A 14,313-nucleotide genomic window follows, 5' to 3' on the forward strand; every position below is an offset into this window, starting at 1 on the left:
TTTCACACTGAGGATCAGACCAAAGTGAGAATCAGTGACTCCATCAAAACAAACTGCACAAGTCTTCTCTGATATGCAGTTTAAGAGAGTTGAGGTTAAATGTGAATGCAGGTCTGAAAAGAAAAAGAAAAATTTTAAATGTAGTTGCTTGAAATAAACTGAATTTTATAAAATCTGATTATGATTATTTCAAGAAAACAGCTTCAGCACAACAAGAATATTTACAAACCAACAGAAGCAAATAATCTTTTATTCTAAGGAGTCAGTTAAATATAAAAAGAACAATGAAAGTGAGTTTCCATGTTAAATAAAACTAAACTAATGACTGAATGTGTCTAAAAAGCTGATTTTCAGTCAAACACAACAACAACAGAATCACTGAATTTGATTTATTTCACTTCACAGACACATTTTGTCATTTTCAATAATGAAAGAAACCAGTTAAAGAATAACATTGAAGTTTCAAAATCAAATTTAAAACCTGATTATAAATCATCAGAAGATCCAGAAATCATTCAAACGTTAAGAGACGTCTGCTGCTGATTGCAGTTAAAAATAACAGAAGAAAGACGATTTTTAATCCAATCAATCTTAGTTACACTGATGAGACAGTTTCAGAACTTAGAAGTCGTTTCTTTGAATTTGGAAAACTTTAAAGTAGATGTGTTACTATAAAATGTTATTTAACTGAAAACAAGATGCTGATAATCAGGAAAATTAAGATCTTGTAGTTTTAAAGTTGACTCTTGCTGATGTGACACAAGTTTAATCATGAATCCTTCTTTTAAGAAGTGTCACAGTTTACTGTTCACACTCAACAACTTTGAAAAGCAAAGAAATCATCATTCAGATTTTAAAATTATCAAAATATTTACATGAACAACATCAGAAATAGTCTGAAAATATTAATTTAAAAGAAACAAGAATATAAAAAGCAAAAGTTTTTTTTACAGAAACTCGAGTGGCTCACAAGATTTTCACTTGAAAAAGTTTCTTTGGTTTTCAATGAATTGCTAATAGTTTCATTAATTCAACAAAATAAAATAAAACCTGATATTGAAGTTAAACAATTTGATTAATAATTTCACTAAAATTAAGCTGCTGCTGGACTTAAAAAAACAAACAAAGAAACAAACAACAACAAAAAAACAAAACAGTGAAAATAAAGACTCGCTTTACAATCAAATCTCAGTCTGACAGATTTTGATATCAGAGGTTTTGGCGTCTCCTGCATTTCCAACACTGAAAAATGGGAAGAGTTTCTCAGTGAAAGTGTCTCTGTGAGTGCAGATGTGAGTCATGTCTTCAGGGTGATAGAAGGACACCTCCCCCCTGTCATAGTCCAGCTGGACTCTGATCCTCTGGAGACTCTTCTTCACTGTCACAGTCTGACCACCACCTTTAGTGTATTTTCCACTTTTATGTGTTAAGCACCAGATTGCATTTTTTGATGAAGCAAACCACTGTCCCTTCCTCTCAACTGACTCTTTAACTAAACCTATAATCCAGGCAGGATGGTCTCCCACCTCCACCTCCCAGCTGTGTTTCCCTGAGCTGAAGCCCTCAGAGCCAAAAATAATGGCATACTTAGTGTTTCTCTCTGGATTATCAGGAAGCTGCTGCTTTGTGTCTCCATTCCTCACACTGGTCAGATCATCAGACAGATAGAAAATGGGGTGTGCAGTGTTTGGGTCCAGAATGACAGGACTGAAGTGGACCTTCTCCTTCATCTTCTCCCACACTCTGAAGGACAGGTTGCCCAGGTGTTTGGCCACATCTATCAGTGCTCCTGAGACCAGCTGTGGATCTGACACTGAGCTCTGGGCTCTGGCTCTGCTCTGAGTGTCTTTATAACTGCTGAGGAATGGCACGCTGTGTTTCTGCAGCTCTTCTTCAACAGCAGAGATGCTGTCTGACAGAGAGGAGATCTGCTCCTCAATCATCTTCATCTCTCTGCTGATAGTCCTCCCCTTCTGCTCCTCTTCCTCCCTCAGAGCTGCCAGTCTGGACTCCTCTTCCTCTTTCAGGAACTGCTGGAGCTTCTTGAACTCTGCTCTGATCTGCCTCTCTGTGGACAACAGCTGCTTCTTCATGTGTTCCCTCATTTCATTGTATGTTTTCTCCACTTGTTTGTATTTGTTCCTCTTGTCCTGCAGAGACTTTAAGTCAGATTTCAGCTGCTCCTTCAGGTCACTGACTGCTTCTTCTACAGGAACCACTTTGTGACTCTGGTGGAGAGAAAACTCACACACAGGACACACAGCTCTGTCTTCATCCTCACAGTACCAGTAAGGGACGTCTGGATGTTTATCACACACCACCTCCTCCTTCTCTTCCTCCTTGTCGTTTTCTGTCTCAGGTGAGCTCTCACTCTGCCTCTTAGCAAAGGAGTCAGCAAGTTCTTTGAGAGAAATGTTTATAGATGCTTCATCCTTCGAAGATTTTCTTTTACAAATGGGACAGTTTTTGTTTTTAGTTTGTTCCCAGAATTTCTGCAGGCAGCTTGAACAGAAGTTGTGGCTGCAGCTCAGAGACACAGGATCTCTGAAAGTCTCTGAACACACATGGCAGCTCAGGAAATTTTCAAAAAGAGCTCTCTCAGCCATCCGTGATAATATCAGATAACTTAAAGGACAAGACTCACCGAAATACAGTTCCTTTGACTTTTGAGCTAATTTGTATTCTTCAGTACAGATCCTAAGCTTTAGTGTAATGCGTTCCCGTCAGATCGACAAAGTGAATCTTTAGGTTTCATTTACTCTCTTATGGGTGGAGCCGATATCAATGACCCTGCCATTTCACTCTGTCACCACTAGGTGGTGCAGTTACTCACAGTGTTAAAGAAATACTGCATAGACATGCTGTGTCTGTGAAGTTGTGCAGAAATACTGGTCATTTACGCTGCTGTTTTAAAGGCAGGTTATACACTGAGCAGGTCAACAATCTGTGGCAGGGCTAACTTATAGAGACAATTAGCTAATTTAGGATAATCAGCTAACCTAACTTGCTTGTGTTTGAACTGTGGGAGGAAGCCAGATTCCTCAGATTGAACCCGCAGAGACACAGGAAGAACATCTAACCTCTGCAGAGAAAATCCCCACCCTGAATTTAAACCCAGGACCATCTTGCTGTGAGGTGTGTCATGTTCAGAATTGTCAGAAACATCTGTCGTTTAAAAGATTTAATTTTCTTTGGCAGTTTAAATCACAAGTTACCGCGCTGGACCGTGGTGTGAAACAACAGTCTGCCTCACACTAAGGTTATCCCTGAAACGGGCTGTACAGCTTTTATACTTTGACAATAACAAAAGATTATTATCTTCTCCCAGCACCCCTCTTGATGGCTCCATTCAAATCCACTCTGTTCAGTCCAACCTTGCGTTGTAACTGCTTCTCCTGGAATCAGAAAGACAGAGAAGAAAGAAAGACAGAAGAAAAACAACCCTACGTAGCCTTGATTATCTAATATTGTCTAATATTGTCCCTCAGCTGATTTTAAGCTGATTTTAAGATCCAGTTCAGGACATCTTGTTTGGACTGTTTGGACTTCCTGACCCAGAGAGACTTATTGTAACCATATTGTAACCATTATCAGCAAAAAAAGGACCCTCAAGCGCTCTACGTCCACTCTTCAATATTTCAGCACAGGCATAGCGCCGGACAAAGCTCATGGCCCTCAAAACACAGAGAGCCAACTCATTCATGAGCACGTTTGCATTGTGTATAAATAGAATAATTAAAACAGCTTTATCAAATAATTTAAATCAAAGATTTTCAACCCTAACAGGTGACAGGACTCACCACTGCATCACTCTTCACTAGGATTAATCTGAAAATGTTCTAAACAACATGCAGTAGTAGGTAAACTGGTAAAGTGTGAGGTGGCATGATTTTGTTTTCCCAAACCAGCATTTTATCCAAACAAAGGTGAAAGATGCACCAGTTACCAGTTTAATATCTTATTCTCTGTTCTGAGAATATATCAAACAACCAAGACTGAAACCGATCAGATAATTTTTAGAGACTTTATTCCGCCTAAACGCTTTTTCTCAGTTTATAGTGTGTTTGGTTTCCCTGTTCATTAGAAATCATTAATAAGAAAAGAACATTTGTTACCTTATAGCTCTTAGTATGTATTTTGTGTTATCTGCTTCATTAAGGTGGCAGTTACTTTTTTCAGGGTGAGCAGCTTTGTTGTATCACACTCATGTTTCATTCCATAAAAATGTTTGTCTAGTTCAGCCTGTTCTAATACTCAAATTCAAATCAAATTAAAATTTTATTTGTCACACACACACAACCATACACAGTATGACATGGGGGTGAAATGCTTGTAGCTGTACAATGCCCGACCATTAAATGACAGAAAAAAGATTTACAGTATTTACAATTTACTACAAAATTTACAAATTAACTTAGGAATTTACAGTAAAAATAAAAATAAAAATAAAAAAAAATGTGCAAACAGCAGAGAGAGATTATAAAGATTATAAATTATAGGAAATTATAGGAAATGTGTGGTGATGTGATGTGTGTGAGAGTCCAGTCTTATAGTGATGTGTGTGGGAGAGTCCAGTCCTACACCTGGTTCAGGGCCCGAATAGCCTGGGGGAAGAAGCTCCTCCTCATTCTCTCTGTTTTGGCCTTAAGGGAGCGGAAGCGCTTCCCAGACCTCAACAGTGAGAAGAGTCCATTGTTGGGATGGGAGAGGTCCATCATAACCTTCCTAGCTTTGGACTTGCACCGCTTGGTGTAGATGGACAGCAGGTCAGGGAGCTCTGATTGAATGATGCGTTCGGCCGAGCGCACCACTCTTTGCAGATCTCGTCTGTCCTGCTTGGTGCAGTTCCCAAACCAGGTGCAGATGTTTGCCGTCAGGACGCTCTCGATGGTGCAGCAGTAGAAGTTCTTGAGCACCTTCAGTGGCAGATGGAAGTCTCTAAGTCTTCTGAGGAAGAAGAGACGCTGACGGGCTTTCCTAACCTGGGTGTTGATGTGGCAGGACCATGACAGGTTCCGAGTGATGTGGACACCCAGGTATCGGAAACTGTCCACTCTCTCCACTGGCGTGCCACTGATGATGAGGGGTTTGTAATTCCTCGCCTGCTTTGTGGTGAAGTCCACGATCAGCTCCTTAGTCTTGCTGATGTTTAGGAGGAGGTTATTCTCCTGGCACCTGGCAATACTGCAAGGTAAAAGGTTACCTGAAGGCATTTCTGCATGCTAATGCTAAACAAACATGACCTGAACTGAATGTTGTAAAGTGCATGTAATTATTTTAAACACAGCATGAAATAATAATAATCCTTCTCTTCCTCCTTTTCTTTTAGTGACTCAAGTGAGCTCTCACTCTGCCTCTTAGCAAAGGAGTCAGCAAGTTCTTTGAGAGAAACGTTTATCGATTGTTCATCCTTTGAAGATTTTGTTTTACAAATGGGACAGTTTTTGTTTGTAATTTGTTCCCAGAATTTCTGCAGGCAGCTTGAACAGAAGCTGTGGCTGCAGCTCAGAGACACAGGATCTCTGAAAGTCTCTGAACACACATGGCAGCTCAGGAAATTTTCAACAATTGCAAGTTTCTCAGTCTTTTCCTCTGATTTTCAGATATTTTAGTTTAGTTTATAGGTGAACTCACCAAAACAAAGTCCTTTTCAGTTATAATCCACTCACTGTCAGTTTGTCAGTTCAGATCCCAGCATACAAACGTATCTGCGTTGTGATAAAGAAGTAAGTTTTATTTTCTCTGTAATGGGTGGAAAAAAAAAAACAACTAACAAAAATCCTATGAATTACATTTTCTTTTCTATGCATAATGTGTCTCTGTTGTAAAAATATATTTAAAATATAGCATTGAATTTAATCGTGTAATGTAATGGTAAATGGCCTGTATTTGTAAAGCGCTTTACTAGTCCCTAAGGACCCCAAAGCACTTTACACAACCAGTCATCCACACATTCACACACTGGTGATGGCAGCTACTTTGTAGCCACAGCCACCCTGGGGCGCACTGACAGAGGCGAGGCTGCCGGACACTGGCGCCACCGGGCCCTCTGACCACCACCAGTAGGCAACGGGTGAAGTGTCTTGCCCAAGGACACAACGACCATGAACCGGCAACCTTACGATTACAAGGTGAACTCCCAACTCTTGAGCCACGATCGCCCCGTGTGTGTGTTAGAAAACCTTTTTTTTCCCTGTGTAACCTGTATCTTTTAATTATTTGTTTCTTTACTTTACATGAATCTGACCCAGGAATGAATCATAACTGGTGGTGTAAGAAAAAAAAGCATGAGCATCATAAAATCCTAGTAAATCACAGCATTCACCACCTGTTTAATAATGGATTGGATTTATATAGCGCTTTTCAAGGCACCCAAAGCGCTTTACAATGCCACTATTCATTCACTCTCACATCACTAACCTGAGTTCTTCTACTCTTTTTTCAGCTTCAGATGGTCACCGTCTGTAAGACCTACTTTATCAGAGGCACTTCAACGAGTGAATGAGCTTCAGCAAGGGTGCAGTTACTCAAAGGGATGGTGAGTCTTTGAGTCAGTGAGTCATCTACTAATTAGAGACTCAGCAGTTCAATCCTGTCTCCTCCTCCTGCAAGATACTGAACACTGATTTTACTCTGATGACTGTGTGAGTGTGTGTGCATGTTAGAATAAAAGTGCACAGGCATAGAGTGTGAATGGGTAAGTGAGGCTTCTAGTAAAATGTACTTAAAATGTGCAAATATAATACAAAAGTACCATGTAAGTACCAGTCCATTTACAAAATAAAGCACAATCACACACTGGTGGCAGATTGATGGCTCTAATGTAACTACACAATAACTTAAGTGTCAAATCAAACAGACAGTCCAGTCAGAGACATCAGCAGTTCATCAGTGTAAAGAAGAACCAGTTTCCATTCAGATTATTGATCAGGGCTGCACAGTTAGGACTGAAATGGCACTGATGTCATTTAACATAATAGATCAGGAATCTACATGATTGATTGTGCAGCCCTTCATTAGTGTAGCGGTATGTATAAGTCTCTATTGTAGCACTGTGATGTTTGGCAGATATTACTCAAAATCTGTGGCTGTAACTGCAGCCATCACAATAGGAAACAATCATCTGCAACCATGCAGCTGCACTGCTTTTTAAAGTTGAGCTGCATGTGAGGATAAAAGGAACAGACACAGAAACCACATCCTGAAGAATGAACAATAAATGGAGCTTCCCATAGAGATTAATAAAATTCTATTCTATTCTATTCTATTCTATTCTATTCTATTCTATTCTATTCTACATCAGTGACCTGCATGTAAGGGAAAGATGTGTCCAGGAGAGAAGCCAGCACCACTGAGTCAGATCAAAAATGATCACAATCAAATTATCCCCCCATCCCTTAAACTTATGTCCTGTTTCTACACAGACTGATCTGCTGCTCAGTGTCCATCGCTCCCTCCTTTTAAATCCTGTTTATCAGTTTGAATTCAGATTTGTCAGTGAACACAATCTAAATAAATCTAAATAAAACCAGGTTGAAGGCTTTTTACTAAAATTTAAAATAATTAATTGTTGTCTGAAAGTAATATTGACATGAAGGGTATATGGATTCCAAAGAGCTGGAGTGGGGAACCTTTTTTCTTTGCCAAGGTCTTTAATCTTGAAAACTGCATGACACACTGGCAGACAGAAAAGACAGTTTGGTGAAAATATCAATTCTGGCGATCTGGAACCTCAAACACTGGTTATTCTTTGCGTATCTCCTGTGTTTTTCACCACTGGTTTGTACACACGTACAGAAAGACATTACTATGACATCCACTTCAAATTGGCCTACACAATGATGCTATGATACATGATATTGAGACACACAATTCTAATCTGATATGACATTCTTAGCAAATTTAAAGCAAACAGAACAAAGCACAAATTTATTCAATTTGATCTTTTTTATTATTAATTTTTATTTTCTTTTGTTTAGTGGTTTGGTGCTGTTTCTCAACTCAAAATGTCCTGTTGTAATTGGACATTTTGAGTTAAGAAACAGCACCAAACCCCAACAACACTTCCCTCATGGTGCTTTATATTGTAAGGTCAAGACCCTACAATAATGCACCAAAACTCCAACCCCCTAGAGCAAGCACTTTGGCGACAGTGGGAAGGAAAAACTCACTTTTAAAAGAGAGAAACCTGCGGCAGAACCAGGCTCTGGGATGGGGTGGCCATCTGCCTCGGCCAGTTGGTGATGAGGGAAGGAAGTTGGGAAGAGAAGAGTGGTTATTTTTAACCACTCTGGTTTTAAAATTAAATTTAGATTGCCCAATGTAAATGCATATTTTAAGTCAGTTTCAGAGTTTTGTCAAATAATCACATGCACGTTTCAGTTCAATTTTAGCGTGCACATGAGAAAGCCCTAAGGATGACATTTTGGCTCTTCAGTTTGGCATGTGTTTTGAAGGTTTTGACAATTACTTCGTCAACCACTGGGTTGTTTGACTTCATTAAGAAGACTGGAGAAGGCCACCTGTCATGGAGTTCGTTGTACACCGTCAGGCTGAGCTGTTCAATGTTCTCTAAGGACATTTTGTAGGATTTGGACAAGATTTTGTTCCAGATCTTATTGGAAAGCCTCTGCATAATGAAATCTGATGTTCCTGGATGCCATGTCGCTGTCTCATTTTCTCGGCTCATAGCGTGCATTACCAGATCTTTAGTGAAATTTTTCACCACTTCTTTGTACTCTTCCCTGTTTTTAGAGACACTGAGTACTCGTCTTGGTAAAGCCAACAGGTGTTTGGTGAAGGTTGGGACTGTGATATTATCAAGTTGTTCCCTCAGATTAAAAATCAGATACTTTTCCTTGCAGTTGTGTGTTTGGCACAGATCCTTGAGAATGGCCTTGTGTATCTTTTTCAGCCTTTTTGGGGATAGGTCCAAATGTTTCAGCTCAATTTCCGGCCAGATTCTCTCAATCAGGCGATCGCTGATGCAGTCAGGAGTCAGGCGCTCTGTGAAGAGCTTGTATTTAGAAGAGACTTTTTCTATGGCCTGTGAAACCACCAACTGAATAACTCTGTGGACACACAACTTTTCCCCCATGTTCAGTGTTTTCGTGTTGACTCCGCCCTTCTCAGCGCTCCGATTCACCTCCTGCATTTCTAATGAGGAAGACTCTGGGGTTGCCGTGTCTTCTATCTCCGTCTTAGCCTCCGCTAATTCTTTTCTCTCCGTGTCCAGTTTGTTCTGCATTTCTTTTGTGTCCTTCACCAGTTTCTGGTCTTCCAGGACTTTCTCTTTTTCTTCCTCCAGATTTTCTGTCTGTGTTTTCTGATTCCACTGAGTTTCTTTCAGAGGGGCCTCGTGTTTCTGAAGCTTTGCGAGCTCGGCAGACAGACCGTCCTTCTCCTGTTTCAGGATCAGGATTTCACTGTCCCTCTGCATGAGCTGCTCTTTCAGATGGTTCATCTCAAGGTCAAAGATGCTGGTCTTTTCCTGATCTGAACAAGTCTGTTCCTCTTTTTCTTCTCCAGCTTGGATCCCATATTGTTCCAGCTTGGTACGCATCAGTGAAATTTGGGCCAACAGCTGTTTGACTTGCTGTCTGGCTGTCTTTGAATCCTCTTTTAAAAGTTGATTTTCCGACAGAGTGTTTTGAAAGGCTTTCCTAACCTTAATAAGGTCATCCAGTGAACTTTTTGGCAGAGTGCACATAATTTTTTCTTCCTTGCCTTTCTGAAGCTGTCCAAGCTCAGCAGACAGACTGTCCTTGTCCTGTTTGAGGATCAGGATTTCGCTGTCCCTCTGCTGAAGCTGCTCTTCCAGACGGTTCATCTCAAGGTCAAAGATGCTGGTCTTTTCCTGATCTGAACAAGCCTGAGCCCCTTTTTTATTAGTGGTGCTCCTCATTTGCACTTTGCGTGACACTGACTCATCAGTGAGTTCTCCAGCTTGGATCTCATATTGGTCCAGCTTGGCACGCATCAGTGAAATTTGGGCCATCAGCTGTTTGATTTGCTGTCTAGCTTCCTTTGTATCCTCTTTTAAAAGCTGATTTTCAGACAGAGTGTTTTGGAAGGCTTTCCTAACCTTAATAAGGTCATCCAGTGTACTTTTTGGCAGAGTGCACATAAATTGTGGTTTTCCTTTCTGGTTGCTCATTTTTGACATTTAAAATAAAGCTGCGGTGTTACAATAAATCAGATATTCAGATTTGACTGAGGGTAGCAGAACAAAAGTTCATCTAGTGAATCGCTCGTGACTGTAGGTAAGAAACGTGCTTGTCTAGTGTGCAGTTTCAGCTGGCTGTTTAAGGACTTGAGTTGACTGTGACGTCATGGCCTGATTCTCTTGCCTTTCATGTTTGAAACAGGCCCCTCCCACAATAGCGTTCCCTATTGGCTATTTGACGATAGGTCCCACCCATAAAGAACAGGCTGTCAGATTTTCTGACGTCATGGCCCCATTCTCTTGGCTTTCATGTTTGAAACAGGCCCCGCCCTCCACAACGTTCCATATTGGCTCATTGAAAATAGATCCCGCCCACAAAGAACAGGCTGCCAGAGTTTTACAATTAAATTCATATTTAGAAATAATAAAATAGAAATTATGTAAAAATATATTTATTTAAATTTATTATGATTCATCCCTCTTCATTTACCCGAAAAACCATTTTCACCACTTACTCAAAAGCCCTTCTCTGTGGTAGAAAACCTTTATTTTCCACGCTCACTTCACTTCCATCCGCCTCTATCACGTCTTTTTGCCCACTCCGAGATTATTGCCTGTGCCCCTGTTGCTTACTCATAATAAAGTAGGAAGGAGAGTATTTCAAACCAGCAGGTGACCTGATCTATTAATGTTTTCGACACACAGTTTACTTCTAACTGCGCGATTTTTAACAATGGAAAAATTATATCTTCATTTTCTTTGTTATATATTGAAATAAGCTGAACTCTCTTGTGTTTAGAAAAGAATGCAAATTTTTAAATCAACCTTAAAACCAACCACACTGATAAAAGCTATTTGCTGTTTTAATAATGTTTAATTGCCACTGTATGAGCTTATCTTGTGTTGCATCCTTAAGAGAGAGACCTGCAGCTGCCTCCTTCCTTTGGCTCCTTGGGTGTCTTTATCTGAGCATCACTTTTGCCTCCACTATGAAGCCCCTCGTAGAAACATTTAACTTTCAAGGCAGATAAAAAAGTCTCAGTTTTGAGTGTAATCAGCTCTTAGTTATTCTGACCTCACCATAGCGCCATTTGTTCAACATGACGTCTGTGTGCAGACTCATGACATGTCATCACTCATGTCATGTGGCAAAGACCAAGGAATTAATTGTGGATTTTAGGAATACCGGGAAACCCTTGATCCCTTTGACACTCAAGGGGGTCAACGTGGACATTGTGGAGGACTATAAATATCTCGGAGTACACATAAACAATAAATTTGACTCGGTCAAAAACACCACTGCACTTTACAGGAAGGGCCAGTGTCGTCTCTATTTTCTGAGACACAGGAAATCATTCCTGTCTGTGTCCATCTCCCTGTACAACTCCTCCATCTAACACACTGTAAACACTGCAATAGTTACATCCTTTTGCACATGCTCCTTCCTGCTTGGTAATGTTGCTGTCTATTTTCTGGATATATTTATTATTTCTCCTCACGGGGCAGCACGGTGGCACAGTGGTTAGCACTGTTGCCGCACAGCAAGATGGTCCTGAGTTCAATTCCAACATCAGGCCGGGGTCTTTCTGTGTGGAGTTTGCATGTTCTCTCCGTGTTTGCGTGGGTTCCCTCCGGGTACTCCGGCTTCCTCCCACCGTCCAAAGACATGCAGCTTGTGGGGATAGGTTAATTGGATAATCCAAATTGTCACTAGGTGTGAATGTGCGAATGAATGTGAGTGTGAATGGTTGTCTGTCCCTATGTGTTAGCCCTGCGACAGACTGGCGACCAGGGTGTACCCCAGGGTGTACCCCGCCTCTCGCCCTATGACAGCTGGGATAGGCTCCAGCGCCCCCCGCGACCCTGAAAAAGGATAAGCGGAAGCGAATGGATATTTATTATTTGGTGATTTGTATATATTGTGCTATTCCTTATGCTCACCTAGTTACACCTACAGTGTGTTTAGTAAATCGTGCCTCTGAGATATGGCCTCCATACAATAATAATTAAAAAACTGAAACTAATAAAAACTACTAAACAAACTGAAACAGTTTTAAACAATAAAAACTAAACCGATATGAGCAAACACAGACTGGAAACTAACTGAAACTAAAATCAATGAAGTAAAATAACTTTGCAACAATTAAAACAGGTCTCTCACAAATAATCAGTCGTCATGTAAACAACCCTGAGGAGTAATATAAATCGTGTCTGAGATTATTAAGTAACGACAGAATGTTGCAGCATGATAACCGTTAAAAAACAAGCAAACCAAAAGTTCAAATAAGACTCTTCTTTGGTTTTATATGTATAATATAAACTGTACATTTATTCTTAGGGGATATACTGTATTTAAAAATTATCTAAACAAAATGTCAAATAATTCCTTAAAGACTAGGAAAAAGAGAAAAAAACACACAGATGGTTAAAAAATCACTTTGTCCACATTGATGTTTTCAATGAAATATAAGTGTGACAGATTCTGATATCAGATAATTTGACATATTCTGTCTCTTCAATAAAATAATATGGGAAGAGTTTCTGAGTGAAAGTGTCTCTGTGAGTGCAGATCAGAGTCATGTCTTCAGGGTCATAGAAGGACACCTCCCCCCTGTCATAGCTCAGCTGGACTCTGATCCTCTGGAGACTCTTCTTCACTGTCACAGTCTGACCAACAACAACTGTGTATTCTCCACTCTCATAATCCAAACACTGACTCTTTAATTAAAGCCACATACCAGTTAGGATGGTCTCCCACCTCCACCTCCCAGCTGTGTTTCCCTGAGCTGAAGCCCTCAGAGCCAAATACTTCAGCATAATTTGTGTTTCTCTCTGGATTATCAAGAAGCTGCTGCTTTCTGTCTCCAATCCTCACACTGGTCAGATCATCAGACAGATAGAGCCAGTGGTGTGCAGTGTTTGTTAAACCATAAGAGTTAAGATAAAATGTCCTTCAATGTTTATTGACACATCAAAATGCAGCCAGACTTTGATATTTTTTATTGACAGAAATAATCCAGGAGATCATTGAAATCAGGAATCTGACATTTTCATCATATTTGTTCAGCAGGTAAAAAGAGGAAATCCACAGTTAACAAGACTAAATCCTGATTGTGCTGATGTGATCTGGAATATGAAGTGAGAGTTCACAGAAACACACTGAAACAAACAGCAGCTCAACTGTACAAATGTTCAAGAATTATGAAATAAATGTTTCTGGTCAGTCAGAAGCAAAGAAAAACACGATTCTGTCAATGCCACAGACATTTAACTGTTTTTCAGCTCACATGTTATTAAGGGACGTCAATGGGGAATTGCTCCAATAAGACTTTTTCTAAGACACAATGGTACACTGTTGGGCCATAAATATTTCAAAAACATAATAGCTTTCCACTTTGGCCTCCTGCCCTGGTTTCTATAGATACACTTTATGTAACGTGCAGTATCGGCTATTTGATTGGTTGATGAAGTGCCCCCTAGGTCTCAGAGGGCCTCGCTCAGGTCAAAGGTATGCACAGCCTGGCTTTTAATAAGGATGGGGCATACTGGAACTAAAGAGGTGTTACTTAATGGTCTATAAAACCTGAAACAAGGTTCCATGATGTAAACCAAGGAGGCTTTAAAATGAACTCTAGGCTTAACATGGACCATTATACAATGTTTGTTGCAGGCCTGTTTTGGCATTGTGGATATATCATGTTAACTCTGGGGTATTTTTTTATATATATATTTTTTTTATTCGCTCAGATTAATCACAGTGCTCAAACCAATGCAGGGCACTTGCACATATTGCGTCTCCCTTCGTCTTATCAGCACTGTGAATATGTAACTGCCTCACATATTGATTTCTTATCAAACGCTGCTTCAGAGACAGACTCAGGAACTGAAATCTGAGGAATAATATGAATAGTATCTGACAAAGCAAATTACACAGGACTTAGAAACAATCTGAAAAAGAAAGAATGAGCTTTAGTTTGTATGAATACAACTGAATAAATGTCAGAAAGTCAACGTTATTCTGCAATGACACGTTCTAAAGAAAACATGGCTGAACGTACACAGTTTGGCTTATTTTGCAACGTAATGGAGAACATGCCATAAGAAACACATTTAAATGAAACAGATCACTTAAATGATTCACAGACAGT

At 40.0% G+C, this 14,313-nt stretch overlaps 1 protein-coding gene across 1 annotated transcript; it reads right to left on the reverse strand.

The window, feature by feature from the left end:
- Window positions 1-234: 234 nt before the first annotated feature.
- On the reverse strand, window positions 235-3,277 carry LOC146506316 (nuclear factor 7, brain-like). The gene has a single exon (XM_085179421.1). It carries the CDS (start codon window positions 2,604-2,606, stop codon window positions 1,182-1,184), a length of 1,425 nt encoding a protein of 474 aa, XP_085035547.1. The 5' UTR covers window positions 2,607-3,277; the 3' UTR covers window positions 235-1,181.
- Window positions 3,278-14,313: the final 11,036 nt, after the last annotated feature.

This window comes from Neolamprologus multifasciatus, chromosome 12 (assembly GCF_963576455.1).
Source record: "Neolamprologus multifasciatus chromosome 12, fNeoMul1.2, whole genome shotgun sequence".
Classification (NCBI taxonomy): domain Eukaryota; kingdom Metazoa; phylum Chordata; class Actinopteri; order Cichliformes; family Cichlidae; genus Neolamprologus; species Neolamprologus multifasciatus.